The following is a 27,614-nucleotide window of genomic DNA, read 5'->3' as shown; positions in this document are numbered from 1 at the left end:
AATGTAGTTCAAGAGATCAAATATAAACCAAAAAGCTCCCAGGAATCCTCCTGCGCTCTGAAAGCCTTGTTAGGATAAAACTTGCATGTAGTTCAATGTGTTGAGACTATACATTCTGTCTTGATACCATTTCTTGCACCCCAGGCCTGCTTCCCTTAGATGCCGCTGGAGATGGGTTAGTCTCAAGTAGGAACAAACTGAGGTCATGACCATGAATTGCCTCTGGCTGCATGGATGCAGCTACAGATACAGGGCCTAAGAAGTAATTTTTTCCTCAGTTGTAGTTTTTTTTTAATGCTGACATTGTTTCCCATCTAGAACATGACTTGGGTTCCTCTCCCCACTCTATAGGAGAGGCCATTTGATTGGGGTGGGGTGGGTAGGAGAGAGAAACATGCATCAGCTCACTTCACTCGTATACAGAAAGGTGGTGCCTTGGTGTAATGGCTATCACTTCCTCTGCCTTCGCTTCTCCATGCAGGGATAACGGTAATTTAACCCTCAGAACCCCGCTGAGGTTGGTACCATTTACAAAGCATTGTAGATATGTAGATGGAAGAGTTACACAAACGTTTATTTTAAAGAATAAGTGCACCTATAAAAGGCTTTGGTGACAATAACTAGTTTTGGAGTGTTCTCTGCAGGTAGAGTTTAAGATTTCCACTAGTCGGTCGGAAGTTTTTCTTACGTTAATTTTGTCAGAACCAAGTTGAGGGCACTGGAATTCTTTGTATTGCATCCTAGCTGTGTGATCATCCTGAGGCGGTAGCAACACCATAGAATGTCAGGTTTCAGAGTAGCAGCCGTGTTATGGCTTCTGAAGAAGCCCATAACCAAGAACATGGATCTAACATTCAAAAGCAGCATTTACCAGTGCAAAGAAGTTCTCTCTCACATAAGGTCTTGCACCTGAATGATCCAATCAGAGCCCCTCATCCTACAATCCGCTCAACTAGCATGGACCCCAGGGCTAAGCAATGACCACACACTTACACTGTGATGAAACCAATATAGCAACCTTACTTCCATTCCTTTTTTACTTCAGTGGGGCCCCAGAACCAGAGCATGTACTCTAAGGACTGGTGATAGTGAATGAAAAGATAAGATTACAGGCTTAACTTTTTATAGAGTAAATTCTATACATAATAAAACCTAAATCCCTGCTTTAACTTAAAAAAAAATCCCCCAGTGCAACCTATAAAGCTGCTAAGAAAACCTACATAACCATCATGTTTGTATATTTGGAAGTGGATCAAGCATATTTCATTTATATTTACTAGTTCTAGAGTTGTTAGTTCTTTATCAGTTTTAACGTGCAAACCTGCGGCCTACTCTTCTCCCCTGCCCCGCACACCCCTATTGGACCAATATGGACGTAAACCTTTCAGCAATCAGTCTTACCAAGAGGAGAATAAATATAAATCAAAGAGCACGAGTATGCTTCGCACACATGACATGTCAACCTCAAAGCAGGTATTTACTGAGTTAGGCACAGGAAAGACGGCCAAGATTGAAGGTGGTAACATGAAGGCCTGTTTTCTTGTTGATATTCAAACTGTCTGTATATTTCAATTATTGTCACGATGACAGAATATAAAATCCAGCCATTGTTAACCATGAAGCCCCTCTGAAGAGCTATCTTCTTTAATCCCCCCCACACACGTCCCCCTCGAATCTTGGGAACCCACGTTTCTCCCCTAAAGCCATCCCCTTATAATGCACACATAATACAAGAACTAATCTGTTTATTTGGAATAAAAAAAAGAAGGTGGGATTACAATGCTACTGTTGCAGTATACAAAACACATCATTCAAGTTTGCTTCACATTTACAAAAAGTGCCATATATACAGCATCAATATTCACAGCAACTTTGTCAGGCTCTCTTATGAGCTGAATTTGAAATACAAGGGAAATCCAGGAATTGAAGACATTAAATAAATAACCTTCCATTCAGCCTGGTAACTGAGTGGCCTGCCAGCTAAAATGTTCCCACCCCAGAATGCATTTCAGTCGCCTTTAGGCCTGAAAAGATCAGTGAATAAATGTAACTTCCAGCTTCATCATTAGGTCAAAAATGCATCAAAACTTCAGAACTCCTCTTTGAACCATTCCATGACCCTCAACTTTTCCCTTTGCAGGGCCAGTTAACTGCAGTAATATTAAATAAAGAAAACACCACAGGATTGAACATAGCACCATCTGTAAGAGAGACAGCAGTGTGTTAATTCCTCTATGAAGAGGAAACTCCAATGCCATCATCTACCTTCTGGCTTATCCCACTGAAATCTAGGATAGCATAGAGAAAACCTTCACTTCTAGCCTTGACCTGCAGAGTAGTTAGCACTAGTAAGTAACCCAGGTACCACCCAAGAGGTGGCTGCATTCAGCAGTGGAAGCAACACCCACTGTGTACACACAGTCAGATGCCACATCAAGGGCAGTAAGTAGATCACACATACAAAATCTACAGCAGCGGGGGCTCCGGATCTTTTGAATTAAGAGAAGAAGTTTTAGTTTTTAACGCTATAAGTAAAAATTCTCAGTTGTGAGAATAAGAGAATGATGTACAACCTGATGCTGAGGGTCTGGGAGCATTTCCAGTGTAAAAATATTCACACCCTTTGTACAATTTAAAGCCGAACACAGAGTTTAGGAGAGGTGTTAATTTTAATTAAAACGTTTTACACATAGCCCTGCTTCACTACAGTTTAATGCAGACCCCAGGTCACTGGGTATACATTAGTTTCTATGATGCATGAAAGGAACTAGCCAGGCTTGAGGTTTACACAGACTACATTCCAGACGCACTCTGTATTACAGCAGGGAACTTAGCTGAAACTTTTACTGGAAAATGCCAATTCATCAAAACCGAAATGTTGTGGAGACATACCCGTTTTGATCAAACTTTCATTAGGTCTGATACAGGCAGAGCATGGACTTGAACCTGGCTCTCCCATAGCCTAACCATTAGGGTATTGCTTGTTCTGTAGCGTCTCTGTTTGCCAGGTCAGGTATAGCATTTCTAGTCAAACAAGAGTTTGATCAAAATCAGTAGAGGGGTCTGCTGCCTGAATTCAACCCTGGCTCTTCCACATCCCAGGAGCATACCCTAGCCACTGGGCTATAGAGTCCGTCTCTTTCTGGCCCAGTGAATAATTAGTCCATATGAAGTGGAACAATTTCAACAGGAGATTGTGTGAGCGAGACAGACTCTATATCTCAGTGATGAGAGCACACACCTGGGATGTGGGAAGCCCAGGATCTAGTCCCTTCTCTGAATCAGGCAAAGCAGGGCCTACAACTTTGGTCTCCCACATCCCTGGTGAGTGCACTGGACTATTGGCTATACGGGGGGGAGGAGTAGGAGGAGATCTCGTTTTCCGTGAAAAGCTTCACAAGAGCTAGATTTCATTCCCACAGGAATGAACATTCCAAACCCTCGGCTTTTCACAACATGGAAATCTTGTTTTCTTGTCAGCCCTACTCTGCATTCCAACTGGACTCTTGCATCCATAATGGAACATTAGATTCCTAGACTACACAGAGCTGATGGAGGCCCTATCTACACATATAAGCTGTACTTGTTTACGTAAAATCAGAGCAACTTTACCAGTTAATGTACCAGTGTAAACCTACCAATGCAAGTTAAACCATTGGTCTGCAGCAGTTCAGCGGCATCAGTTTTTAAACTGATTCGATTAAACTGGTGCAATTTGTGTGTTTCGATCAGGCCTGAAAGGGAGACTTCTTGAGATGCTTTAGAATGGGAATTTTAAAGGGTAGAAATGGGGGTGGAAAAGAAATCCAATCGCTACTCAGACCATTTCATTTTTATTAACTAAATACCTACAATTTTACATCTATTTTACTTCTAAATTATTATTTAGGTCTTACCTCTAAATCGGACTCTGAGGGTTAAAAGGATGAGTACGTTATTCCCATTCCCAGCTGCAAAAAGATAATACAAACCAGATTTAGTGCTTGAATCTAGCAAGGTTTGCACGTTTACTACCTTCCAGGAAAGATCTGACCTTTTAAAGCAGAGGGTGGCTACCAGAATGAATGGACAATTGAAACTCATAATGAAGACAGCGAAGGCTGGCAGGTAAAACAAACTAGCAGCTGTTTCTCGATTCGTTACAGCAAGCACAGGCATATGGCATTGTTCCACTGAAACGCCTGGCTGCTCCAGTCACAAAAGGTCACAGGATAGTGTGGTTAGGAATGCCCTGCTCTCTGACTAAGAAGCTGACCCACACACAATTACGAGACTTGGGTTTGCTTTAGTAGACTTGCTTATAGCGGTTTTTTCTGTGCCTCTACAAGATGCAGGATTGAGGTATTGGAGTCTAAAAATCCTACTTATTGACATAAGAGCAGTAGTTTGGGTAGTGCCAGTTTCCCCACCCAAAAGGATAAGGAACCCCCTTATGGAGAGAAAGGGGAGTTCACCTTCCCTGACCTTTCTGCAGAGGCTACACACAAGGGTATCAACTGAGGATTGTACCTATAAGGAATTGAACTGTTTTATAAACTGCTGAACTGCGGACAGAGGAAGGACTGTGTGTTTAGCATGTTACTAATCTCTTGCACTAACTAGCCCTCAATTTTATTTTGGGGCATAAGGGCAGCACAAAACAGATCTGAAATTTGTAGAGGTATATAAATGAAGATGACTATCAACTCGGACCATCAAAATTTACATTGAACTCTTCTCTCAAGGAATCCTTAGCAGTAATGACAAAATAAATGGGTATCGATACGCTGAGTGTAAAGTCACTCTATGACCCATGAGCCACTAGGGACATTCACATTATATTCTGAAAAAAGAACAGGAGTACTTGTGGCACCTTGGAGACTAACAAATTTATTAGAGCATAAGCTTTCGTGGACTACAGCCCACTTCTTCGGATGCATACAGACTAACACGGCTGCTACTCTGAAACCTGTCATTATATTCTGAGAAACTCAAGGAAATGTTTTTGTTCAAGATGCATGAACAAGCACTATCATCACCTCTGGAAAAACCAGTGCTGTACAGCACAACTGGCAGCCTGGAAGGGGGCATTTAAAAACAGGCTCTTTCTAGAATATCTTTTTATTTATATTCAATTACTATTAAATTTAAGGAAACAATGGAGAGAAGAATCAATTCTCAACCACTGGATGGGGCTGGTGTAAAAATAAGTGCTTTCCATTGCTATTGAGCCTGACATCCAAGGAGTGGTTGGCGCACTGGAGCCAGTCGTTGCCACTCCAGATTTCCACCACGACCTGAGTGATGGTGCTTTGACAGCTACAAGAGAAGAAGTTTAAGCACCAAATCATCACAAATCCAGACAGTCAGTGCCTTTCCAGAGCCTGTTTGTTAATCCATCATAGCAGTTTGGATTTCTTAGCACCAACAGAAGAGGATTTAGCCACTCTGTATGCTCCCGTTAGCCTTACCACAATAAGAATGCATTGTTCAATATTTAATTAGCCTTTACACTGTTTTAATCCAATTAACCCAGTGTACTGTCTGGTATGTATTAAACTCACAGTACAACATGAATAGCCTCAAACTACAGGCAAGGCTTGGGGAAAAAGTTACACTAGTACCCACTAGCTTCTTCAGCAGTTCCAATAATTTCCAACAGTGAGAACTCCTCAGTATCCTGGCATACACACCAGTTAGGTAGGAATTGCTTGAGGTCAGGATGGAAGACTGATGTTCATATGAAACTTAGTTCTTAGAGATCTAAGAAGCTATTCCTTATCCAGGATCATGACAGCTTAACTTCAGGCAGAGAGTAGGTGATATATATGTGGCTATCAATCCCCAAACATAACAGCACACAACTTAAATCTGCCTGTCCACCACCTTCTGTATTGTATTTTAAGTGCAATGCAGTAACTCCGGCTTATAGTATCTTGGCTGGTCCTGAAATATTATTTAATCCATTTTAGATGATGGCAAGATGTATTTGAAATAGGCCTCTCAATTATAAGTCAGATTTGGGAGCTCCAAGTTTAGTATCTTTGTAACAAACAACTGAGAGAGTCTACTAGAACCTTCAAGCATCCACTTTCATTGCAAAGGCAGGTCCTCGCTTCAGCATTAGAGGTACAAATTTCAAAAGAACCTCCGCCCGTTAACTTTCAAAGGGGCTTAGGTGCTTTTCCAAATGTTAGCTTAGGACACCAAGTTTCTCTCACAACAAAAATTGGGTGCTAATACCAGACTTTACCTTTAAGGCAGTGGTTTTCAACCTGTAGTCCACAGACATCTAGGGGGTCTGCAGACTGTCAGATTTCCAAAGGGGTCCACACCTCCAGCGAAAATTTTTTTTTAGAGGCTAGCAAATGAAAAAAGGGTTGAAAACCACTGCTTTAAGGAACCACAGATTAGTTTAAAAAACTGAAGCCCCAAAGATAAAGCAGGATCGGTTTTGTAGAGTGGAACTACCAGCCTCATACACAATTCTGCCACGAGAAGGCAAATCCTGTCTCCCACCCCTGCAAGAGAACAAGGTGAGGGGATCTCTGCAAAGAACACCTCTATTTCCCCCGCCCCCTCCTCCCCACAGCTTGTATAGCATTTCCTTCCCAGGAAGGACCAATCTAGCCTTGTGAATCTACCACACTCATAACCGTGGTATCTGGGTGCTAGTCCCATGGAGTTTCTACTACATTTCAGTCAACTGGTAGTTAAAGAGCTAGGTGACTGAGTGCTGATCACTTCAGGCATGTTTCCCCACAGTCAGACTACCATGATTTCATACTCCAGCACATTTGCTCTGCTGCATACAGGTCCGTCGCATCTTACGCTGGGGTTACGTTCCGCAGTCAGCGCATAAAGCGAAAATCACATATAGTCAAAATTCCATTGAGTGTAATGGCGGGCGGAATCGCCCGCACTACAGGTACATTTTTTTTTATTAGTATAAAAGTATTAAATTTTTTTTTTTTTTTGGTTTTGCCGACCGTGTAAAGCTGAAATTGCGCATGTTAAATGTGTGTAAGATGCGACAGGCCTGTACACATGCTTTAATCACAGAATGGTTCCGGAGGAATCCTCTAGGACAACACAAGCCACAGCAAAGTGCCCCAGCCAGGTGTACAAGCCCCACACTGCTGACTGTATTTGCTACATTTCAGCACAATCACAGTATGGAGCAGAGAGATACATATGGCCTCTCCCAAGCCCCAGCTGCTTGCTCTCATCTTGCAGACTCCCAAGAAGGGCTCCTCAGACTATCGTTGAGACAATGACTGTTCCATTTTCCTGGGTCTCATTTTGGAAATCTGTAGTGCTCCCAGGAGCTGCTGGGGACAATTCCAAATACCCTCCCAGAGGAGAGCAGCTCTTGGGCAAGACTGTTCCTTATTGAACTGGTACTCTGTCTAGTCTACTGTTAAATGTTCCAGGGAGAGAGACTATTCCACAATAACGTATTTAGGAAGAGCAATGCTTGGGCTGTTGATGTAGGTTCTGCAGCATGTTTCAATGCTCTAGAGAAACAGGACTAAACAGATTCCTAGAACGGCAAGTGATGGGCACTACTCAACAGCTACACGTTATTTCACAAGAGGGAAGTTCTGAGAAGGTAAGTGGGGGAGGGAGGAAAAAAACCCAGTGGGACTCTACTTGTCTGAAACTTGCTATTTTATTCCGCGCTCAACTAATTGCTAAAAAAATGCAATGGCTTTAAAACCCACTGTACCTCTTGACCCGTAGCAATAAGAAACAAAAGTTGTTTCCATAAGGAAATCGGAGACTCTCAGCTTTTCAGTGGCATGTAAACTGCATGTTGGGGGAAGACTTTAAAATCTCATCATCCCATCTGCCACCATAGACCACCACCAAGTTAAACTAATTTGAGTGTCCGCTACCTTGACAACTTCTGAAGCTAAACACCAATGCTGAAAGCAGCTTGGACTCTTACCTTCCAAGTATATAAAGCATTAGGCTCTAGCTAGGGCAGTTTGAGAGAACAGCTGCTAAAATTATACCATAATTAAAGCAAGTCGGCAATCAGAATAATGAGTTTAGGTCTAATACCTTCTGGTCTGCCAGACCTAGAAACACGTCAGTAGCCCAGTAGATTTTACAACCACTAAGCCTGAAACAGATACAAAAACAAGTTTATCAGAAAAATTAATTTCATTTATAAAGCTCCTCTAACCCTCCCCAAGATTAGAATTATTTCAGAAGGCCAACAGAATATTTGACTAGGACCAGTTGATGGGGACTGTTTTTACAAGAGCCTATAAAGCTTTACTTTGGAAGTCCATTACCCACCACCAATCCTGGACTATCCCAGCACTCAGATTGGATTAAAAAGGACATTTGTTTCCCCAGAGAAGGGAGAGTTAGGTAGCATCTGAGAAGGGAGAGGAATCCTATCGGGAATAGTGAGTTCAATCCTTGAAGGGGTCATTTAGGGATTTAGGGCAGAAATCTGTCTGGGGATTGGTCCTGCTCTGAGCAGGGGGTTGGACTAGATGACCTCCTGAGGGCCCTTCCACCCCTGAGATTCTATGATTCTAACTTTGGTACTTGCCTCAAACTGAGCATACAATAGATGTCAGTGCAACTCTGAGCATTCCAACTGACAATGGTTTTCCATTGCTTGCTTTGCTAGCTGACACTGGGAGCTACAAACTCTGTTTGCAAATATACCACTAAGTTTATTTCAGTTTGTAATGCACACCAAAAAAAAAACTAAAATTTTCTTTAATACAATTACAGTAATAAATAATAATAAAAAATATATGGAGATATACCTATCTCATAGAACTGGAAGGGACCCCAAATGGTCATCGAGTCCATCCCCCTACCTTCACTAGCAGGACCAAGTACTGATTTTGCCCCAGATCCTCAAGTAATGAACTCACAACCCTGGGTTTAGCAGGCCAATGCTCAAACCACAGACAAGGCTATGGTTATTTTACAAATGAATCTATCTGTGCTTATGGTTTTCTAATCTTCTGAATTATTAGAATTATTGTATATTGTAGGAGCATTATCATGCTCAACACATGAAACACTGAACTGTAAAGGCAGTTAGCTTGTTTGAATATGAAGTGAGATGTGACTGCTCCTAATAAGGGTAAATGAACATTAAGAAAATGTGCATAGTCATTAAGTCAAGAAAACTTAAGCACCAATCCGTACATGCATTTGTTGAATACTGTCTGGATAATTCCTTGCTGCTCTCAAATACCTAATCTAGCATTGTGCTCTGTAACAGAGTCCACATAAAATGTTGATGCATGACAAGCTGATTCGCTGGAGATTCACACTGTTGCTTCCCACACAAGAAGAAGCCTGGAGAAGTGAATTTTACACATCATGCATCCCACAAACAAAACAACTAAACACCTTTTTTTTCAGGGAGCATCTAGTGGACTGGCGTTTTTAAGGGTGGAAGTGGAAACAGAACTTTGGATTGCTTGAGAAAATGGTTCTTAACCAGACAAGATGGATTCTAATGACAGAAACTCGTTTTGGAAGGATTATTCCTCTAGCACTTTGTAGAAAGTTGAAGAGGAAATGTCCCCCACATACGCTGGGTCCCAGAGGCAGAAAGGACAATTATCCAGTGGGACAGTCAAAGAAAACACTGTTTCAGTGACAAACGGGGGTTCCACCTGGATAATTCAGAGGTATGTTTCCGAATACCTGATCTAATCATCTCTTTCATTTTACAACTAACACAGAACAGCTTCACCAGACTCAGAATGTTTTGGTTAGATATTTCCGATCTAATTTAATATTTCTTTTATACGCAAACTGGCTTTTTATAGTAAATAAAGAAAACCAAATGATAGCAAGAAATGATTGTTTTGGGGCCAAATTATTGCAGTGCTTTGGAAGACAGTCACACTGCCTGATTGGAGGGAAGGAAAAGTGGCACTAGCCGGGTTACTGGGTTATATAGCAGGGGAGTGTGGTTCCTGTTGACAGTGTGTGAAATGAACTGAAGAGATCAGGTGTTGGCACAAGTGTGGTAAATAGTTAAAACTTATTTCAGAAAAAAACAAGGAGATTTGAGTACTAGACATTATACATTTTAGAGTTGGGTCTCTGACATGGAATATCTAAATGCTAATATTGTTTACTTATAACCATTAGGATTTAAAAACTTCCTCTTATTGATCCATATTTGGCACAAGCTGCCGATTTTTAGCTTTCTGACTGCAATTTTTTCCCCAAACCCTGAGAAATACCAGGAATAATTTTGCTAGTTACGGAGTGAAAGATCTAATGCAGTGGCTGACTTCTATCAAGTGGCTAAAACTGACATGCGGGTCACTTAAGAAATATTAGAATCACACATTATTTCTGATAGTTTAATGTTCTGTGGTACAGCGAGTGCCAGTACTGATTAAGCAAACAAAGGAGCACTGCAGACTGAAGCCCTCTCTTCCCACCAAGCCTGTTCAAGAATTGCCTCCTGCATTCTGCCAGATCGGGATGCTCTCACCCTTGAGAAAAGCATCCAGTTTGCACCAGAGACAGAGTTCAGGCTGCCTGCTTCTCAGATTTCTGATCTTTCAATAAAAGGAAATGTATCCAATCAAATGCTGATGCTTTAACAGGGTCCGTGGTTGCCTCAAAATCGTTCCATAAACTCCATTGTGCTCGGTATTCAGAGGATGCTCTCGTTTCTGGAGTATGAAATGGGTCACTACACTACTGAGCTTCTTGAACTTCAAGTGTTCTATTTACAGGATTAGGAACAGTGTCTTCTTCCTTCAGTACAATGGATATACTCCTGCACCTTCTGCCTCCTTCCAGGCTGAATGGAGTTTTATGCAGTAGAGAAAATGTCTTCAAGCTTCCCACAGCTTTCTCTAGAACACAGGAGAATCACAGAAAGTACAAGGTCCTTGCAATAACCTCTTGATCCATTCAGGATCTGCAAATAAGAAAACAAGTGGTTTAAAGCCTGAGTTACACAGAAGAGAGATCACAATGATGGATGAATATTTTGCTTCACATCCTTTAGCTGGACCAAACTTCTACTACAAAAATCTCTGAAACTATGTTTTGAAATGTACATCTGACAAGACTCACTGAAGATTTAGGATGAACCCAACTCCACTAATATTAATGAATTTAAAATACTGATTTAAATGTCATTTCAGCAGAAAGAGACAAAGTTAAGGCTTTCCACATCACACTATAGCTTGCGTAGGTATTGCAGCTTGTCTTTACACACAAACAAATCTGCCATACACAGACAAATGGGTAGAGTTTAAGGACAATTTTCTGCTATAACTTAGTGACCTTGTTTTTGTGAGTTGAAATTAGATCTCTGAATTACTGCAGTATTTAGTCTTCCATATGTAAAATGAAGCCAGCAACCCTTTCTCCAGCATTTTAGATCCATTTGTATTGTCTAATTCTCATTGATACTGGATCAGCTACAAGTTCTGGGAAGGGAATACACATGCCAGTAGAATAAAACTTCCATTGAGATCACATCAGTTCTGCAGAAAAGTGCACTGGAAAACCAGATAAGATCATATCCTCCCTGAAGAACAACACTACAAAAAACCTTAACGAACTGAGGTTTAATATTGTGCCATCAAACACAGTAGACATTTTAAAAGGTTAAAAACGTGGACATATAAAAACACTTATTTCAAAGAACTATAAGGCATCAGCTGCAATTCAAAACAAGTTACTGCAGAATTTTTGTCTTTTTAGATTTAGGAAAAGTATGGATGTGCAAAATCAAGACCTGCTCCTTCACTTCGATTACATTGTCTAAACAAGATGTAATTATCACATTTCAGAGCATAGCCTGCAAGATGCCAAGATATTTCTAAGCTTGTGCTGGGAAAACTCACCTTTCGGTGAAATCAATGGTGCTCAGCATTTTGTAGGATTGGGCTTGCAATTTGTACATGTAAAGAAATCTAATTAAATTAGTATTAATTGTCTATCTGCTGTAACACTCTAGCACGGACTGCGTATGTACTTGGCTCATATTAAAATGCAACACATTTACACATTACTTTCTCTAATTACTATATTCTAATTAGGGCTTTAAAACTGTGACAGACTACAGCCAAACATCATGAAGAGTAGAATGTTACTACTCCACTTGATAGCTGTCTGAAATAACAGTGAGTCACTGAGCCTGATCCATGTCATTATACAGATGACAAAGCACTCGGTGAGAAAATGCAATCTTGCCCTTTCAAGCCATGGAAGTAGCTCACCTTCTGGGGTTGGATGCCGTGCAATGCTGTCATGAAGCAGACACCTTCTGTATACCAAACTCTGGCAGGACTGGTAGGTTAAAAAGCACCTGAAAGGTGGCAAATTGCATCATCAAACAGAAGTTTCTAATTGGATGCTTTATGACAGAGGGACAAATTCTGCTCTCCGCTAACAGCTGTGCTTCTGTCAGGCTGTGTAAGAGCAGCATTTGGCCCAATATCACTGATTACATCATATCAAAACCAGCAACTTTAAGAAATATGAGTTAGCATTAAAATATAAACATATTTCAGGTCTAACTTAATTAGCCAAATTATGTAGGCGGACATGGACTAATTAACACTGCCTTGTAATAATATACACGTACAAGATGTCAGAGGGTAAGGGAGGGAAGTATTTCCACTATTGGCTTTACAATTTTAACCAGAATACACCTGAAAAGATGAAGATTTTCAGAGCTATTTAATGGACAGTCACTGAATAGCAATCACCAGGACTTAAAGATACATGCAGATTTTCTGTACTATCTTAAGGGCTTACAACACTTGGGAAGGTCAAGGGACTCTTCCAGACAGTGGATTCTGTTAGCATCAGAATAATGAATTCACACCAATGGCTGTGGCCAAACCTCTACAGCAGGGGCGGGCAAACTTTTTGGCCTGAGGGCCACATCGGGTTTCTGAAATTGTCTGGAGAGCCGGTTAGAGGAGGCTGTGCCTCCTCAAACAGCCAGGCATGACCTGGCCCCGCCCCCTATCTAACCCCCCCGTTTCTCGCCCCCGACAGCCACCCCGGGACTCCTGCCCCATCCAACCCTCCCCATTCCCTGCCCGCCCCCCCGCTGCCCCATCCAAACTCCCCTCTCCTTCCTGACTGCCCCCCAACCCTCATCTAACCACCCCTTCTCCCTGACCGTCCTCGGAACCCCTGCCCACCCCCTGCTGCCCCATCCAACCCCCCCTCTCCTTCCTGACTGCCCCCCCGGAACTCCTGCCCCCATTCAAGCCCCCCGTTCCCGACCCCATCCACACCCCCGCCCCCTGACCACCACCCCGAACTCCCCTACCCTCTGTCCAACCCCCCGGCTCCCTGCCCCCTTACTGTGCTGCCTGGAGCACCAGTGGCTGGCGGCGCTACAGCTGTGCCACCCAGAGCACCAGGACAGGCAGCCATGCCACCCAGCTGGAGCCAGCCACGGCCACGGCTCTGCAGCTGTGCTGCCCGGCAAGAGCTCGCAGTGCCGCTGCCCAGAGCATTGCGCCGGTGGCACAGTGAGCTGAGGCTGCAGGCTAGCCTCCCGGGCTAGGAGGGTCCCGCGGGCCAGATGTGGCCCACGGGCTGTAGTTTGCCCACCTCTGCTCTACAGACAACCCCCATTAAATATCCAATTTTTTGGTCTTCGGTGTTAAAAGCTTTGTGAGGATTTTGCACTCTGGTCATTCTGAAATAATGTTAAAGTAACTCTGGGCCTGCACATTAACTGGTTTCATTAAGACCTAATCAGCTGACAGATTGGATTTTGGCAACCAAGTAATTGGAGATAAAGGGCATAAATAGCCAGAAATGCACAAAATGTATTTCCATACAGACTTTTTCCTCTTTCATCCTCCCATCCGAAAAGCTATAAGCCATTTGATTTCCTTTTATTTTCCTTTGGGGGTGGGGAAAGGAGGAGAAGAGAAACAAAGGATGAATTACGAGCACTGAAGCATTAGTTTTGAAAATAAAACAATATTCAAAAGAATATAAATAAGGTCAAATTTAGTCCTACGTCCCTCCCTCTAAAATATCCTTAGATCTTCCTCACTCTTACAAAGAGAGAGTACCAGACACCTTGTCTGCTTCCTCGCTTTCCTTTTCACAGCATGGACAACATGCTCCATGCCATTAACTCATTCACAATATGAAACTATATTTTACATTAGCTACTGAAATGCCTTCTGCTCATCCAAAACAGAGAAGAGAATCAAAGCAAAAGCTCCTTAACACCTTACCTGAGCCAAATGTGGCCGTTGGAGCAGACCGCCTGTTTGCGATCTGTGAATGGGAGGATCTCTTTACACAAGCTGCAGTGCTCTGGGAAAGTCTGTTTGTTCATTTTCTTTAAGATATGTCCAATCAGCACCTGGGAACACACGGCAGTCAGCAGTGTTTATGGGAAAAGACACTGCCTGTTGAAAGGTGGAGAATCTCATGGGATGACGTGATTTCAGAAGAAAATACAAGATGCAAAAATCCAGTCCACTCAACTGAATTCAAATGAAAGAAAATGCAACTCAAATACATAGTGCGGTAGTAGAGATGGATTGATTTGCTCTTCTCCACAGGCTAATCATGCAATCTGATAGATTTAATTGCCTAATCCCTCACATCACTGAAGGGAATACAGAATTTGTTTGAAAATAACCAGGATTTTTGGTACTTACGCTAATGGTGACTGAAAAGAAAGCAACTTGCACTTGAGATCCATATATTACACCACATTCGAGATCAAGGACACCGCACAATTATTTTTTTTAAATTGTCTTATGGCTATGACAATGGAGGAGTTTAAAGTTCTGTTAATTGTTTATGAATCTGATGAGTTTGTTTTAGCAATCACTATCAAATACAATATATGCAGCTGTTCCACTCAAAGCCTAAGTAGTCAGTCAAATGTATTACCAGTCTTGTCATTTATCATTTACCTTTGACATTTCAACTGATACAAGCCATATCCCTAAGTTATACTGAAGAAATATTTTAGGAAGTTACAGCAGTCATGACTGACAGAGGTTCATAACAAAATTCAAGAGTTATATATATTTTTAAATACCAGAAAAAGAAACTCTATTCTGTCTACAAGGTGTGAAGGGCAACCTCTCTCTCTCTCAGGCTTTCAATTCATAGTAATTTGAGGATGCCAGTAGAACAGAGCTGTGTTGACAGAATACTTTGCCAATGAATTACTAAAGGCCACTCAGAATCTTCAGCTGGCACACACTGTTCTGGGCTGCTTGTTTACCCCAGTATTGGAAATTGCACTGGTTTCCTACTTGTTTCCAGATGCAATTAAAGGGGTTGATTTTGATCTTTAAAGCCTAAATGATGCAAAGCTTCAGTTACTAGAAAAAGTGCACCTCTCTGTGCAGACCTGTAGGGATCATCTGACACCTTCTTACTCAGTCCCTAAGGGTATGTCTACACTGCAAAGAAAAACCCGTGGGTGGCTTGTACCAGCTGACTCAGGCTTGGGCTGCAGAGCTGTTCCACTGCAGTGTAGACTTCTGGGCTCGGGCTGCAGCCTGAGCTCTGGGAACCTCCCACCTCCAGCCCAAACCTAGAAATCTACATTGCAATGAAACGGCCCCACAGCCCAAGCACGGCAGGCCTGAGTCAGCTGGTACAAGCCACCCACGGGTTTTTCTTTGCAGTGTAGACACACTCTACATCTGGTGGCAGACCATTCTCAGTAGGGGGTCTCTTGCTTCCCTTCTTGGTCTGATACAGCACACATTTGTTAACTTCATTACCCAGCACAAGGAACATAGTTCAGGAAAAAGCATGAGTGAACAGAGTTAGTTGTGATGGGTATTTTTGTTTTCAGGATTGGTGATGGATTGGATGTTACTTTTGTATTTAAGTTTTACTGCAGAAGGGAGAATTGTAAATTTGGGGCATGTTCTTGTTAGTGTTTGGATGCAATATCATATTCAGTTATGTTTATTTTAATATATTTAGAACATAAATGTGCCCAGAGGTTCAGGCAATGGATACATGTTTTATAAATCAAATTTTAAATTATGTCTTTAAGATACTTCAAGTCAATTGATTTGTTTTCCATTTACATAATTTTTTGAAACACTGATTGACTTTTACAATGTTTTATTTTGTCAATTTTGAAGAATCTCAAACTTGATGCTTTCCTTGATTTCACAAGAGCACTAAGGGAAGTGAGTTTAAAATAAGCCAAATTTATTATTTAAAATGAACAGTGACAATGTTTTACATAAAACATTTGTACTCCAGAGATAACATGACTGAAGTCTGTTGAAGAATTAAAATTTTGAAGATGTAATACAATTGATTTTGGAGGAAAAGGCCTCCTCCATTTTAGTGTAACTAGATGAAGTGATAGATAATCCTAATCACAGGGGGGAAAAAAACAAGGATGCCCCCTTCTACCACCACATTCTTTCAGCTCACTTAAGTTATTGTGAAAGTGATTACAGGTCTGTCGTCCTCCCCAATTTAACCATACCAGCAGAAATTTAAACACGGGTCTTTACTATGCCTGACCCAAATTCTAAGGTGTGTATTCAGATTTCCCAAATCCAGCACCACCCACCATCCACAGTTGGAAGGGCAGGCAACTAATCTCCAAAACAGATACAAGTCACTTTACAAGCAACCCTCTACCTTCTGCCCCCAAGATAGTAAAGCTGAGAATGAAGAAACCAGGACATTTTGTAGCTTGAATGCCCAAAAATATACATGTGCACTTACTCGTGCTGTTCTGTCATCATAGCCTTCATCAGACATTAAGAAATCACAGACTCCTCTGGTAGGAATGCTGGTGTTCTCTGTAATCCATGTATGCAAGTAAACTTCTCCCAACACCCGCTTCATGTGTTCCCGTGTCAAGTGCATTTCTACTGCTTCAATTCGTGCCTGTATTTCAAGGAGCTTCTCTTCCATTGGCTCATGTCCTCCTACGTCACTTGAGTGGGCAAGAGTATCATCTGCTGGGTCATCTGGGTCTGTTCCTTTGCTCACTTCACACAAACTCTGCTTGCTGGCCTGTTTTGAAGTTCCCTCTTCTTGATGATCATCCTCAGTACTGCCCATTCCAGGGGAATCCGATATTAATACTTTTGTGTCCTCATGCGAAGGCCTCCACATCACCTCAGAGGGCGTTTTCTGCATTGACTGGTACAAAATTCTCAAAAGGAATAGCTTAAAACGCCAAAAGTAAGTGGATCCACAGCTCTCAATCTTTTTATCCAAGGCTTCTTGTAAGAATTGAGGGATATGCTTATCCTTCAAAATCTTCCAGCGCACAAGGTCTGTCAGGTCCACTTGTCTAAAAAGATTTTGCACAGAAGACTCCAAGAGCTGAGCAGCTGCCTCCTCAAATGTTTTGAGAGTTACAAACTGAACTTGATAGTTTTTGTTTACAGGGTGAAGGCCATTGGTCATGCCCTCTGTTGTAATAACTGCTAGGTATGCGCCACAGGGGCTTACAGCTATCCCGTGAGTCCGCACAGAGCCAAACACTTCAGACAGCTTAATAAGCTGATGCTCAAACTTTAATGCAACATCTGTGAAGATGGGAATGAGTTGTCTTACCTTTCCGTCACTTGAGCATGTGTATACTGTGCCATTCTGTTTATCCGCAGTCATGGATACAATTGGTAAAGAGTGAAGCCCTGTCACATGGGAATTATGGACATTCAGACCTGCTTTGGATATCAAGAGAAGACACCAAAACACATAAGACCCTCTTGCAGCCACCACTAAGCTACAGCTACATTTCTGGTAAGGATGGTAGAGAGGAATACATTTGATACTGTGTACTGGCAACTGGTCCATTTCTTGCCATAAGACAACAGGTTGCCTGAGTGTGAAGTAGCCTTTAACTGCTTTTAAGTTGACAGGAAGGATTTTAACCGGTCCAAAAGCACTCCCTACAATGAGTCCACTCATCTTTCGGTTGTTGTGTTCGTATTCCCACCAAGACAAGACGCTAGGGGAATTTATTCCTGACTCTATGGTATTGCAAGAAGTGATGGATTCCTTACCCACAAAAGGAAGCTGAAATTGCCAAGCAGCAATGTTTCCATTTTCAAAGAGTACGGCTAGGAGCACACTGCCAACATCTCGGCATTCATTGTTGTGTTTCACCTGCTGGGTGGTGCAGATACCTGACCACTCCATACGGACTGGAGTCTGCATGCTATGTCGTCTCTGAAATTCTGCAAAGTCCCCTAGTTCTCCTCTGGGGGTCTCAACCTTAGAAAGTTTGTAACTGGTTTCATACAGACGCTCCCCATACATTTCTGTCAGATCAACCAGCTGCACCCACTGTAGTCTGTTGAGATTAGCATGGATGGTTAATCTATTGTCCATTGTTAGAGCTGCTAGAAGGCATCTTCCATTAGCATCACAACCCAGCGGAGACCAGCTGGAATATTTGAATCCTCGCATAGGTGGTAGTGACTTTCCTTCAGGGTTGAATACTCTATCTAGCATAAAGGTTTGACTAACAGTTGGATCCTTAGAGTTTGCAAACTTTTCCTTACATTCTGCAACCTCCTTTTTTGAACCAACCTGAAACAGAATAAGTACTATTAAAACACAATTTGATAAAAACATTTCCTAAAGCAGTATTTTAGTTGTACTAGAACAGAAAAATATCAATTTAATAATTTTATATGTTATGTCCAATACAGGAGAGAGGAAGGAGAGAAGGATTTTAGCTTCCATTAAAATCAATGGAAGACACGGCTGAAAGTCTGGCCCCTACTTTGAGCAAACTTAAAATGTGAACTTCAGCATGTGTGTCCAGCAGTTGAAAGGTACACACACCACTAAAGTAAAGCACTCCCTCATACTGGTCAAAAGAGGAAAACCCAACTGCAAATATGTAATTTCTGCTACACTAAATCATGGCCTCTTACACTTCCAAAAACAAAAACAAAAACCTGAGAAGCAGCATGTAGTAATACACTCAGTTATTGTCAAAGTTTTTAAATATCATGAGTATGGATGCAAGAAATTTACAAATAGCTACTTCCTCAACCAACAATAGCCCCAAATTTTGAATATTCTTGTGAAATAGCATCTTCACACTCTGTATATTTTATTAAAGAGACACACTAGAAAATAGAATCAAACCAATCCGTTTACGATCAAAAACTCCGCACACGACTCTGTGCAGGTTAAACAACTTGTTACAATATTGCTTCCATAAACTTTCCTACTATAGCCCTCCCCTCGACAGTCTATTCTCTCTCTACAAATTACAATGAAGCCTCCAAACTCACTTAATCCTGTGCATCATCTAAACCTGTTTATGGGAAGGACACATACATAATTCTTGATCACCTGCAAAGATTTACAATGACTGTCACTTTTGGATTGGAAGGGTCATAGTCTTAGCTTACAGGGCATGTTAACTTATGAGTTATTGCCTTTCTCCAGTGTACTGAGCCGGAATTACACATATATTAAGTATCAGATGAGTACAACCTAAAATGTTCTAGTATTGCAGAGGAGCAGGAATTGGGAGTCCCCATATGACATCAGAACTGTTCCAGGCTGAAACAGGCCCGGTAAGGCTGTGCTTACAATTTTCTATCAATCTGAATTATGAAGCCAAAAGATGCAAGTAAAACTCTTACTTCAAAAATATCCTCTTTATCCCTTCCCCCAATGTGCATGTAATTTGGCTTTTAGTAAGTTTAGAACTAAGCTTTGAGACATCTTTTAAAAATTGCCAACTGTAACTGCATTTTGTGATTGTCAATTTCTCCTTTTCATTTGCAATGAGAACATAAAAATATTGACAAGTTTCCAAAACTGAACTCTTCTGTTTATCCACAGAACAGATAAAGCAAGGTGCAAGCTTCTTCAATCCTAGGGACAGATGGAGAGTTCACTCCTCTTATCCTTTTTAACTCTTGTTTCTGTGATGGAAGAGGCAACAGTGTGTTGTGAGCCAGGAACACCAGCCCATAAACTAAGACAACTTCCAATGAGATAACTGGTTATGTCTTTGTCACTACTATCCCTTCAGCACATTTGAACTGATTGAAATGCTTTGATATTTTGAGCCATCTAATTTAATATTTCTAAACTTACTCCTATTGGTACCATGTTGCTAAATGTGACACTGGCAGTGTGGAAGATCTTAGAACAGAGTATGAGTATTTCATATCTGTATCTCTGACACACTCAATTAGGATTGGGGTCCCTCTGTGCTAGGTCCTATATAAAACAGATACAGTCCCTGGCTAAGAAATCTTACAGTCTAAGAAACCTACATTAATAACAACAACTGAAGTTTACTCACTGTCAATCTGCAACAATCACCCTGAGTTTTACAATCCATGCCTTTTCCATTTAAGTTTAACCCAGTTAGTCAAATGAGGGTTTTAAAAAACCACTTAAGGGTTTGTTCACATTATGGAAGTTTGCACCACTCAAGATGCACTGCATCGGTGCAACTTACCTCAGTTTGAAACTGCTGCAAATATTGGGGCAGTGCATCTTTACTGGGGGAGGTTTGCACTTGTGTAGCTACACTGGTGCAAAAATCCATAATGTAGACAAGCCCTAAAATCAGCCAACAATTTCAGGCTTAAATCTTTATATGCTAGCCGTCAGCAAAAACAGGTTCAATGGACTCTTCGGTCATGCAGATATAAACACAGTTAGGACACACATACTATATTAAAAACAGTTTTTCAGTCAGCAAATGGCATACAATATAGGAGACTGCAATGAGACCAAACCGTAGTTTACGCATCCACCCCACCAAATCCCAAAATAACATATCTGATATTAGTGTCATATTAGAGAGACAAGGTTGGCGAGGTAATATTTTGTTGGGACCAATGTCTGTTGGTGAAAGAGACCAGCTTTTGAGCTTACATTAGGCTCTTCTTAAAGTCTGGGAAAGGTACTAAGAATGTCACAGGTACAAGGTAGAACAGATTATTTAGCATAAGTACTGTAGTTAACACATACCCTAAATTTAAGAGATCATTCAAGGTGAAGTGGCCCATTAACACCTCTGCAGTCAAAGAACAAAAAAGGGGGGTTGGTGAGTTACAAATTGTTGCACCTTAGAGACTAACAAATTTATCAGAGCATATGCATCCGAAGAAGCGGGCTGTAGCCCACGAAAGCTTATGCTCTAATAAATTTGTTAGTCTAAGGTGCCACAAGTACTCCTGTTCTTTTTGCGGATACAGACTAACACAGCTGCTACTCTGAAACCTTACAAATTGTTGTAATGTATCGGGGGTAGCCCTGTTAGTCTGTATCCACAAAAACAACAAAGAGTCCGGGGGCACCTTAAACAGATTTATTTGGGCATAAGCTTTCATGGGTAAAAAAACTCACTTCAGCAGTGTGTCTGTTCAGTGCATGATTTTAATATCTAGCAAAGTTTGAATTTAAGCTCCCAGACTTGTCTTTGGAAGGTGTTGAGGATGAGGAGTGATTGTTTTATACAACATGTATGCTCAGAGGTGATGGGGCATTTTTGTGTGTTATTTTCCTATGTGAGTTCATTTGAGAACATATGGATTGTCTGGTTTCACCCATATAGTTGCTATTGAGGCATTTAGTTCACTGGATGAAGTAAACTTATTAGTGTCACATATCTGTTTGGTACATTCTTCCCCACTGCACTTCTAAATGACAATGCATTTTGCTTAAATAATCAATACTCTTCTAGTTAAACAAGTACTAGAGTAGAATGGAAGCTGATTTGCAGTCTCATACAAGACTGACACCAGCAAGAGTGTCAGTAAAACTTAGCTGTAATTACAGTCTTTTTCAGATGCATGCTAGTTGCACACTGACACTGAAATAATTTCACTTGGACACTCCTAAGCTAAGCACAGGTGTAGTTTTCATTTATGCTTTAGTGCCTCGAACTTTTGTCAAGAGTTAGAAAGTCAAGTCGTTGCCTAGCCTACTTTACAAGAATACCTTGAAACTGAAAAAGCTTTAGGAAGTCTAATTTACTTATTATTATTAATGCTTTTTTTTTTTTTTTTACTTTCTGTATTTAGTTCCTCTTAGGAAAGGAAAACAGATTAGAAGTTTTACTTTCTGGTTTTCATGTACTAGGAATAATGCTTTAATAGTGGTATAAACAAACTGCAGGGAAATTTTTAAAATCCAAAATAAAGTTTAACTTCTGCAAATTCTGTTTTAGTTTTCTTTTAAAGAAGAAGTGGCTCTGAAAATAAAGAATTAGGAAGGCTCAGGATATAACCAAGGTAAATGTTTTTATTTAAATAAGTATTTACATTTAAAGTACTATCCTGTATTACACAGTACACCAAGAACACACTGAAATGTGCCCTACACAAAGTGAAAGTAGAAAAAAAAAAAGGACATTGAGTACCTTTCCCAGACATGAAGACAAGCTCAGTGTAAGCTTGGAAGCTTCTCTCTTTCACCAACAGAAATTGGTCCAATAAAATATATTACCTCACCCACCTTCTCTCTCCAGTATAGGCAAAGATGCAGTTAGTCTACTCTAGGAGCTGTTCCAAGAAGCAAATGGAAAGCAACAACCTTTTTTAAAAAGTAACATTTAGAATGAACATTCTCCATACTATTTTTTGCATGGCCCTGATTGTGAACCAGCTATTCATAGATGGACTCAGCGAATATACAGGCAATAATTTGTACTGTCACATACAAATGGTGAGGCACAGCTCAGTGGTTTGAGCATTGACCTGCTAAACCCAAGGTTGTGAGTTCAATCCTTGAGGGGGCCATTTAAGGATCTGGGGCAAAAATCTGTCAGGGACGGTATTGGGGACTAGACTCGACCTTTCAAGGTCCCTTCCAGTTGTATGAGCTAGGTACATCTCCATTTAAAAAAAAAAAAAAGGTCCAGACAAAAACCTGTTCTTGCGTTTGTGTACAAGGGGTATTTATCTGGTGTGTCAACACAGATCCTATACAACGGCTGTGCTCATGGATTAAGAAATTATCTCCTAAAGTTTATCCCAGGCTAAATAATTCGTTGTCCAGTAATTAATCCTTATCTGGATTAGCCTGGATCTGAGGAACAGTGGAGGTGGAGTCAGGGTGAGAAAAACTCCACTAGTAAACAAAGCCACATGTACCTCCAACACAGGGCAATCTCAGACAATAGCAGCAGCTGTGGAAACGGGACTGGACTAGCGCTCCCTTGGGTGATGGGGCCAAGAGTAGGGCAGCCTTGGGGGGGGGGGGGAAGGGGGGTGTCACATCGCTGTGAATAGTCAGTGGCGTGGCCGTGGGCAGGTCCAAGGGGCCTCCCCTCAGGAGGCAGCTCCTGCCTCACATTTGGGGGGACGGCTGGAAAAGGCGATGGGCAAAGCCCCGAACGAGAGCGCAGGGGACCGGGAGAAGACCAGGATGACCGTGGGGAGGGACCGGCGCTCAACCCTGCAGCCCCCAGCGGGGAGAGGGGCCCAGTCTCGCCCCGCTCCATCCCCAGGGCAGAAGAGGAGGGTCCCCCGTCTCTCACCTTGAGCAGGCAGCCGGCGGCGGGCGCGGGCACGGCCGTGCGGTGGATGACCAGCTCCTGCCCGCCGCTGTGAATGTCGCTGAGCTGCTCCAGCACGGCGATGCTCCGGGCCGTGCTCACCGACACCCGGTGGTCCTCAGACCAGGCCAGCGGCTCCAGCCCGCTCACGCCGTGCTGCAGCCGCACGGCCGGCTCCCTCCGCACCGCCGTCAGCCGGAACCCCGCGCTCGGCCCCGCTGACACCGCCTCCTCTGCCGGCGACTCGGGGCCCGCTGGTGGCTCTTCCCCTCCCGAGGACAGCGCAGGACTCCCCCCACTTCCAGCTGCCGCCGCCGCCGCCATCTTGCCGCCGCCTCACACAAGCCGCTCGCAGCGCACCGCGCATGCGCCGCGCCCAGCGAGACCGCGACCATAAAGGACCCATGCCTGGCTAGGGTTAGGGGTGGCTACCCGCTGCCTGAATAAAATCCCTTCCTTCCAGCAATGGATGAGAGCAATAACTAGAGTGGGTAGAACCTAGAGTCACGATCATAGTGCATGAGGGAGAGTGGTATTATCCATAATAGTGATCAATAATGATGTTGCATGGGGGCTACAATTATAATAACCCTCAACAATACTTATTAATATTGCATGTGAACTAAAAGTATATTACCCTGTAATAACAATCATCCAAAATGATGCTAGGAAGAATTTACAATAATGTCAACAAGTGTTATGACATGATGGCAGAGATTTAATGAATAATCATAGAATCATAGAACTGGAAGGGACTGCGAGAGGTCATCTAGTCCAGTCCCCTGCAATAATAATAATACAATGCAGCTGTATACTAAATAATATTACTATATTCTACATATTACATTGACAGTAATTACTGTTATTACATGGAAGATGTGACATTGTAATCTTCTCGAGGCAGGGTCTTTTTGTTATGTGTTATTGCTCTATGAGTGGAGCGCTTGGGTGCAAGACCAATAAAATAAATAATAATAAAACTAAAACACTATGTTCTCACTGAACCCAAGTGAAATCCAAATTAAAAGGCTTGCCTGTGGAAACTATGCGGGATTTGTAATAGTTGAATCCTCAGCCCCTGGCAAACTCACAACCCTTACGGCAACCAATAGGTCTGCATAGTTACATGACCTGCTGCCCATCCTCACCAAAGATACTTGGTGGCCTTATGGATTTATGCTGTATGCCAACCCATTGTCCTGGGGAGACTGAGAGCTGTACACATGGATATTTACAGTGATATGCATTTTAATTCTGAAATACATGGGATTGGGAGAGATTTGGAGAAGAATAAAGTAGGAAAATGGCAAATATTTGGAATAGGGATTGTAGAGTAATTTTAAAGCTGCTTTCTTTGGAAAGAAGCATTTTGCTCTACAAATGTAAAAGCGACATTTTAAGAATCCCATTAATCATTTATTTTGCAAAAAAGAGAGACTCCCTTCACTTTTCCCCCCAGTTTGAAAGCAGCCCAAGTGGGTGAGATTTTAAATGTCTTATTGGTACTGCAAAAAGAGAGGAGAGAGATTTTAAACACTGCCCTTCAAATTAAATCCTTCCCCTCTCAGTAAGAATGTAGGAGCCTGAGCTGGTTGGCTCAAAATGTAATAATCTGTCCAGAGAAGTGCTTTTGCGATTTGCTGTTTAGAGGACTTTGCAAGACAGCTATGTTTGGGGTCCTCCTTCACTGAGCTGGGAGTGGGTAGCACATGTGGGGTCTGGTGTAGCTAGCTGCAGCTAAGTTAAACTCTGCCTTGGCGCTTCTAGTTCTCTGCAGTCGCATGGGTGTCTCTGTGGAGTAATGTCCTTCAGGGCTGTGGTTTTATTGCAGATAAAAGTCCCCATCAAAAGCTGTGTATTAAGCCATGGAGACAGATGAGGGATTGATTCTCAACGTGAGTTCTCTGCCTTCCCCAGAGTCCCACCATTCTGCAGGACACAAGAGGTTCCGCAAGCCATTGCCCGGCAAGGACAAGTGGGTATGTTTAGTTCTTCATCCGAGTCTGATAAAAACAGAAAAAACTTTGACCAAACTATTCCAGAAAAGAATTAAACTGCAATATTATAAACCTAAACTGCTAGGGCTTGTGCTCTGCAACAAGTCATTCGCTCTTGGGGTTTTTTTGTTTTGTTTTGAAAGATTTGAAATGAGCATTAATTATAATTCAGTTCTCTGTAACTAGGTCTGCTGCACCCCGAATCCCTCCATCCTTAATATGGATGATGGGATCTTGGCTCAGAGAATGGGGTAGTTCAGATAAGTGAGGTTTGAATCAGGGGTCACATGCGAATTCCCCCAAGGCCAGGTGGCTCAGCAAAATACAGTAGGACTTTAGTGCTAGGTCTGAGTGGTATTTCATTGTTTAATTCTGCCGAGCTAAGTAGCTTTGAGGAAGCTACAGTATTTGGGTGTCTACGGTCTGGGAGAAAAGAACATCAGAAGTAGACTTTGAAGTCTGATCTTAGAGGATCTTGCTGGTTCAGCTTCCACTGATTACTCAAAGATTTTGGTCTCCCTGGTATTTTTGGATAATTGAGGTTGCACTGTAGTTAAGGTTACATATGGACTTTCATAATGAATTTCTTTTTTTCAATCGCTTGTAACTTTCTCAGAAATTCTGCTTTTGGGTTTGTGTCTTTCTATATTTGATCTCAGTCCAAAGGTGAATTTTATATTATTTGTTTGATTCTGTGAGATTCACTAACACAAACCAGTACCAACAGTATGCTTCCCTTATGCCAAATTAAAAAGCCCCCAACTTTATAAAAACTGCCTGATCCTGCAGTGCTTACTGCTTTCTCACTCAAACCTTCCTATTGTCTTTAGCACAGCTACTGATGTGAAGAAAGACTACTCATATGGGAAAGGGTCACAGGATTGGTTCTTTAGGCCCCAATGCTGCAGCTGGATCTGCCTGGGCACATCATTGTGAGGCTCTGCACAGACACAGCCGTCTGCCCACACTGTGGGGAGGGATAGATAGCTCAGTGGTTTGAGCATTGGCCTGCTAAATCCAGGGTTGTGAGTTCAATCCTTGGGGGGATCTGGGGCAAAAATCTGTCTGGGGATTGTTCCTGCTCTGAGCAGGGAGCTAGACTAGATGACTTCCTGAGGTCCCTTTCAACCCTGATAGTCTGTGTACTTGAAGGATTTTGTCCTGGTGCTTTAATCCTGCAATCTATCTGTGTGGACAGGGGCCTGGTCATAGAACCACTGAGTTGGCTCTGTGCAGACGCAGAAGTCCTTCTGTGAGGAGCTCATTGCAGGGTCAGAGCCTTAGGTGCATTAAATTCAATGGGGCTGTTCACAGCATTAAAGCTAAGCATATGCACACATTCTTGCCAGATTGGAACCTTAGTTTGTGAACTCTTCGAAGTAGGGACTTTGTCATAGTCATAGAGTTTAAGGCCAGAAGGGACCACAGATCATTTTGTTTGACCTCTAGTATATCACAGGCCACCACCACCACCTGCAGTCTTCATTTGTCTTGAATAGTACCAAGCATAGTTAACAAATGATAATAAATATTATTAATATATAGATTAATCATTGTATAGTCAGCAAAGAGATTCCCTTGTGACAAGCCTTGATCAGAAAATGAAATGCCAAAAGGGCTGCATAAGTATCTATAGCCAAGAAAATTTATAGCACTGGGTCTTGTGCTTTGGAGTCTATTGGGTTCCACCCCCATGGATGGAATTTGCACCCATGCTGAGTCCTGTTGAAGTCAGTGTGCCTCTACATGAGTGCAAAGGTCTCCCCATGTAGATGTGATTTTTGGATTAGGATCGTTGGCTGTGAATATCCAAGTGAAAGAATACATCATCTGATGAGCAGGATTTTGAAAATGGCAGGTGTGCGCCTCTTTGTAACTTAATCCTTTTCGAACTTCGGATGCTAGGAAGATTCTCAGCAGTCTACAGGCCGCCGCTTTCTCAGTTTATGATTTATTCTTGAGTCATTTGAAGCTTGTTGAATTTTGGGTAAATTTTCAAAAGCACCTAAATGACTTAGGCACTTTTGAAAATTACATAATCAATGGAATTATAGGATTCAGTTAGCAAGTTATTTCCCAGTAGAGGAGAGAATTCTGAAGGAAGTTGTTTAACATCATGAGCCTATGACAAATCT

General features: G+C 42.0%; 2 protein-coding genes and 1 long non-coding RNA gene across 5 annotated transcripts in view; 1 reads left to right on the top strand and 2 right to left on the bottom strand.

The window, feature by feature from the left end:
- Window positions 1-1,728: 1,728 nt before the first annotated feature.
- LOC117889443 lies at window positions 1,729-8,802 on the bottom strand. The gene is made up of 2 exons (XR_004648477.1): window positions 8,047-8,802; window positions 1,729-3,950 (listed from the first exon to the last, which is right to left on the bottom strand). It is a non-coding gene; the product is annotated as an uncharacterized LOC117889443 (long non-coding RNA).
- A 1,524-nt stretch (window positions 8,803-10,326) lies between these two features.
- On the bottom strand, window positions 10,327-23,846 carry GTF3C4 (general transcription factor IIIC subunit 4). 2 transcript variants are annotated; one of them, XM_034793648.1, is made up of 6 exons: window positions 23,465-23,846; window positions 16,708-18,531; window positions 14,217-14,347; window positions 13,813-13,873; window positions 12,222-12,310; window positions 10,327-10,909 (listed from the first exon to the last, which is right to left on the bottom strand). In XM_034793648.1, the coding sequence occupies exons 1-5, from the start codon at window positions 23,804-23,806 to the stop codon at window positions 12,251-12,253; spliced, it is 2,418 nt and encodes an 805-aa protein (XP_034649539.1). In that variant the 5' UTR covers window positions 23,807-23,846; the 3' UTR covers window positions 10,327-10,909; window positions 12,222-12,250. The 2 variants fall into 2 exon arrangements, with proteins under 2 accessions (XP_034649539.1, XP_034649538.1); XM_034793647.1 differs by lacking the exon at window positions 13,813-13,873 and having other exon boundaries at window positions 23,465-23,845.
- A 1,309-nt stretch (window positions 23,847-25,155) lies between these two features.
- The window catches only part of DDX31 (DEAD-box helicase 31), a 67,158-nt gene continuing 64,699 nt past the window's right edge, over window positions 25,156-27,614 (top strand). The window contains exon 1 of one of the 2 annotated variants that reach the window (XM_034793770.1): window positions 25,156-25,461. In XM_034793770.1, the coding sequence (XP_034649661.1) occupies window positions 25,348-25,461 (114 nt within the window). In that variant the 5' untranslated portion in view covers window positions 25,156-25,347. The remainder of the gene's footprint in view (window positions 25,462-27,614) is intronic. The other variant, XM_034793771.1, reaches the window with a different exon arrangement.

This window comes from Trachemys scripta, chromosome 17 (assembly GCF_013100865.1).
Source record: "Trachemys scripta elegans isolate TJP31775 chromosome 17, CAS_Tse_1.0, whole genome shotgun sequence".
In the NCBI taxonomy this organism is placed as follows: domain Eukaryota; kingdom Metazoa; phylum Chordata; order Testudines; family Emydidae; genus Trachemys; species Trachemys scripta.
The sequence above is the reverse complement of the archived record's forward strand: the minus strand, read 5'-3'. Positions and strand labels throughout refer to the sequence as shown.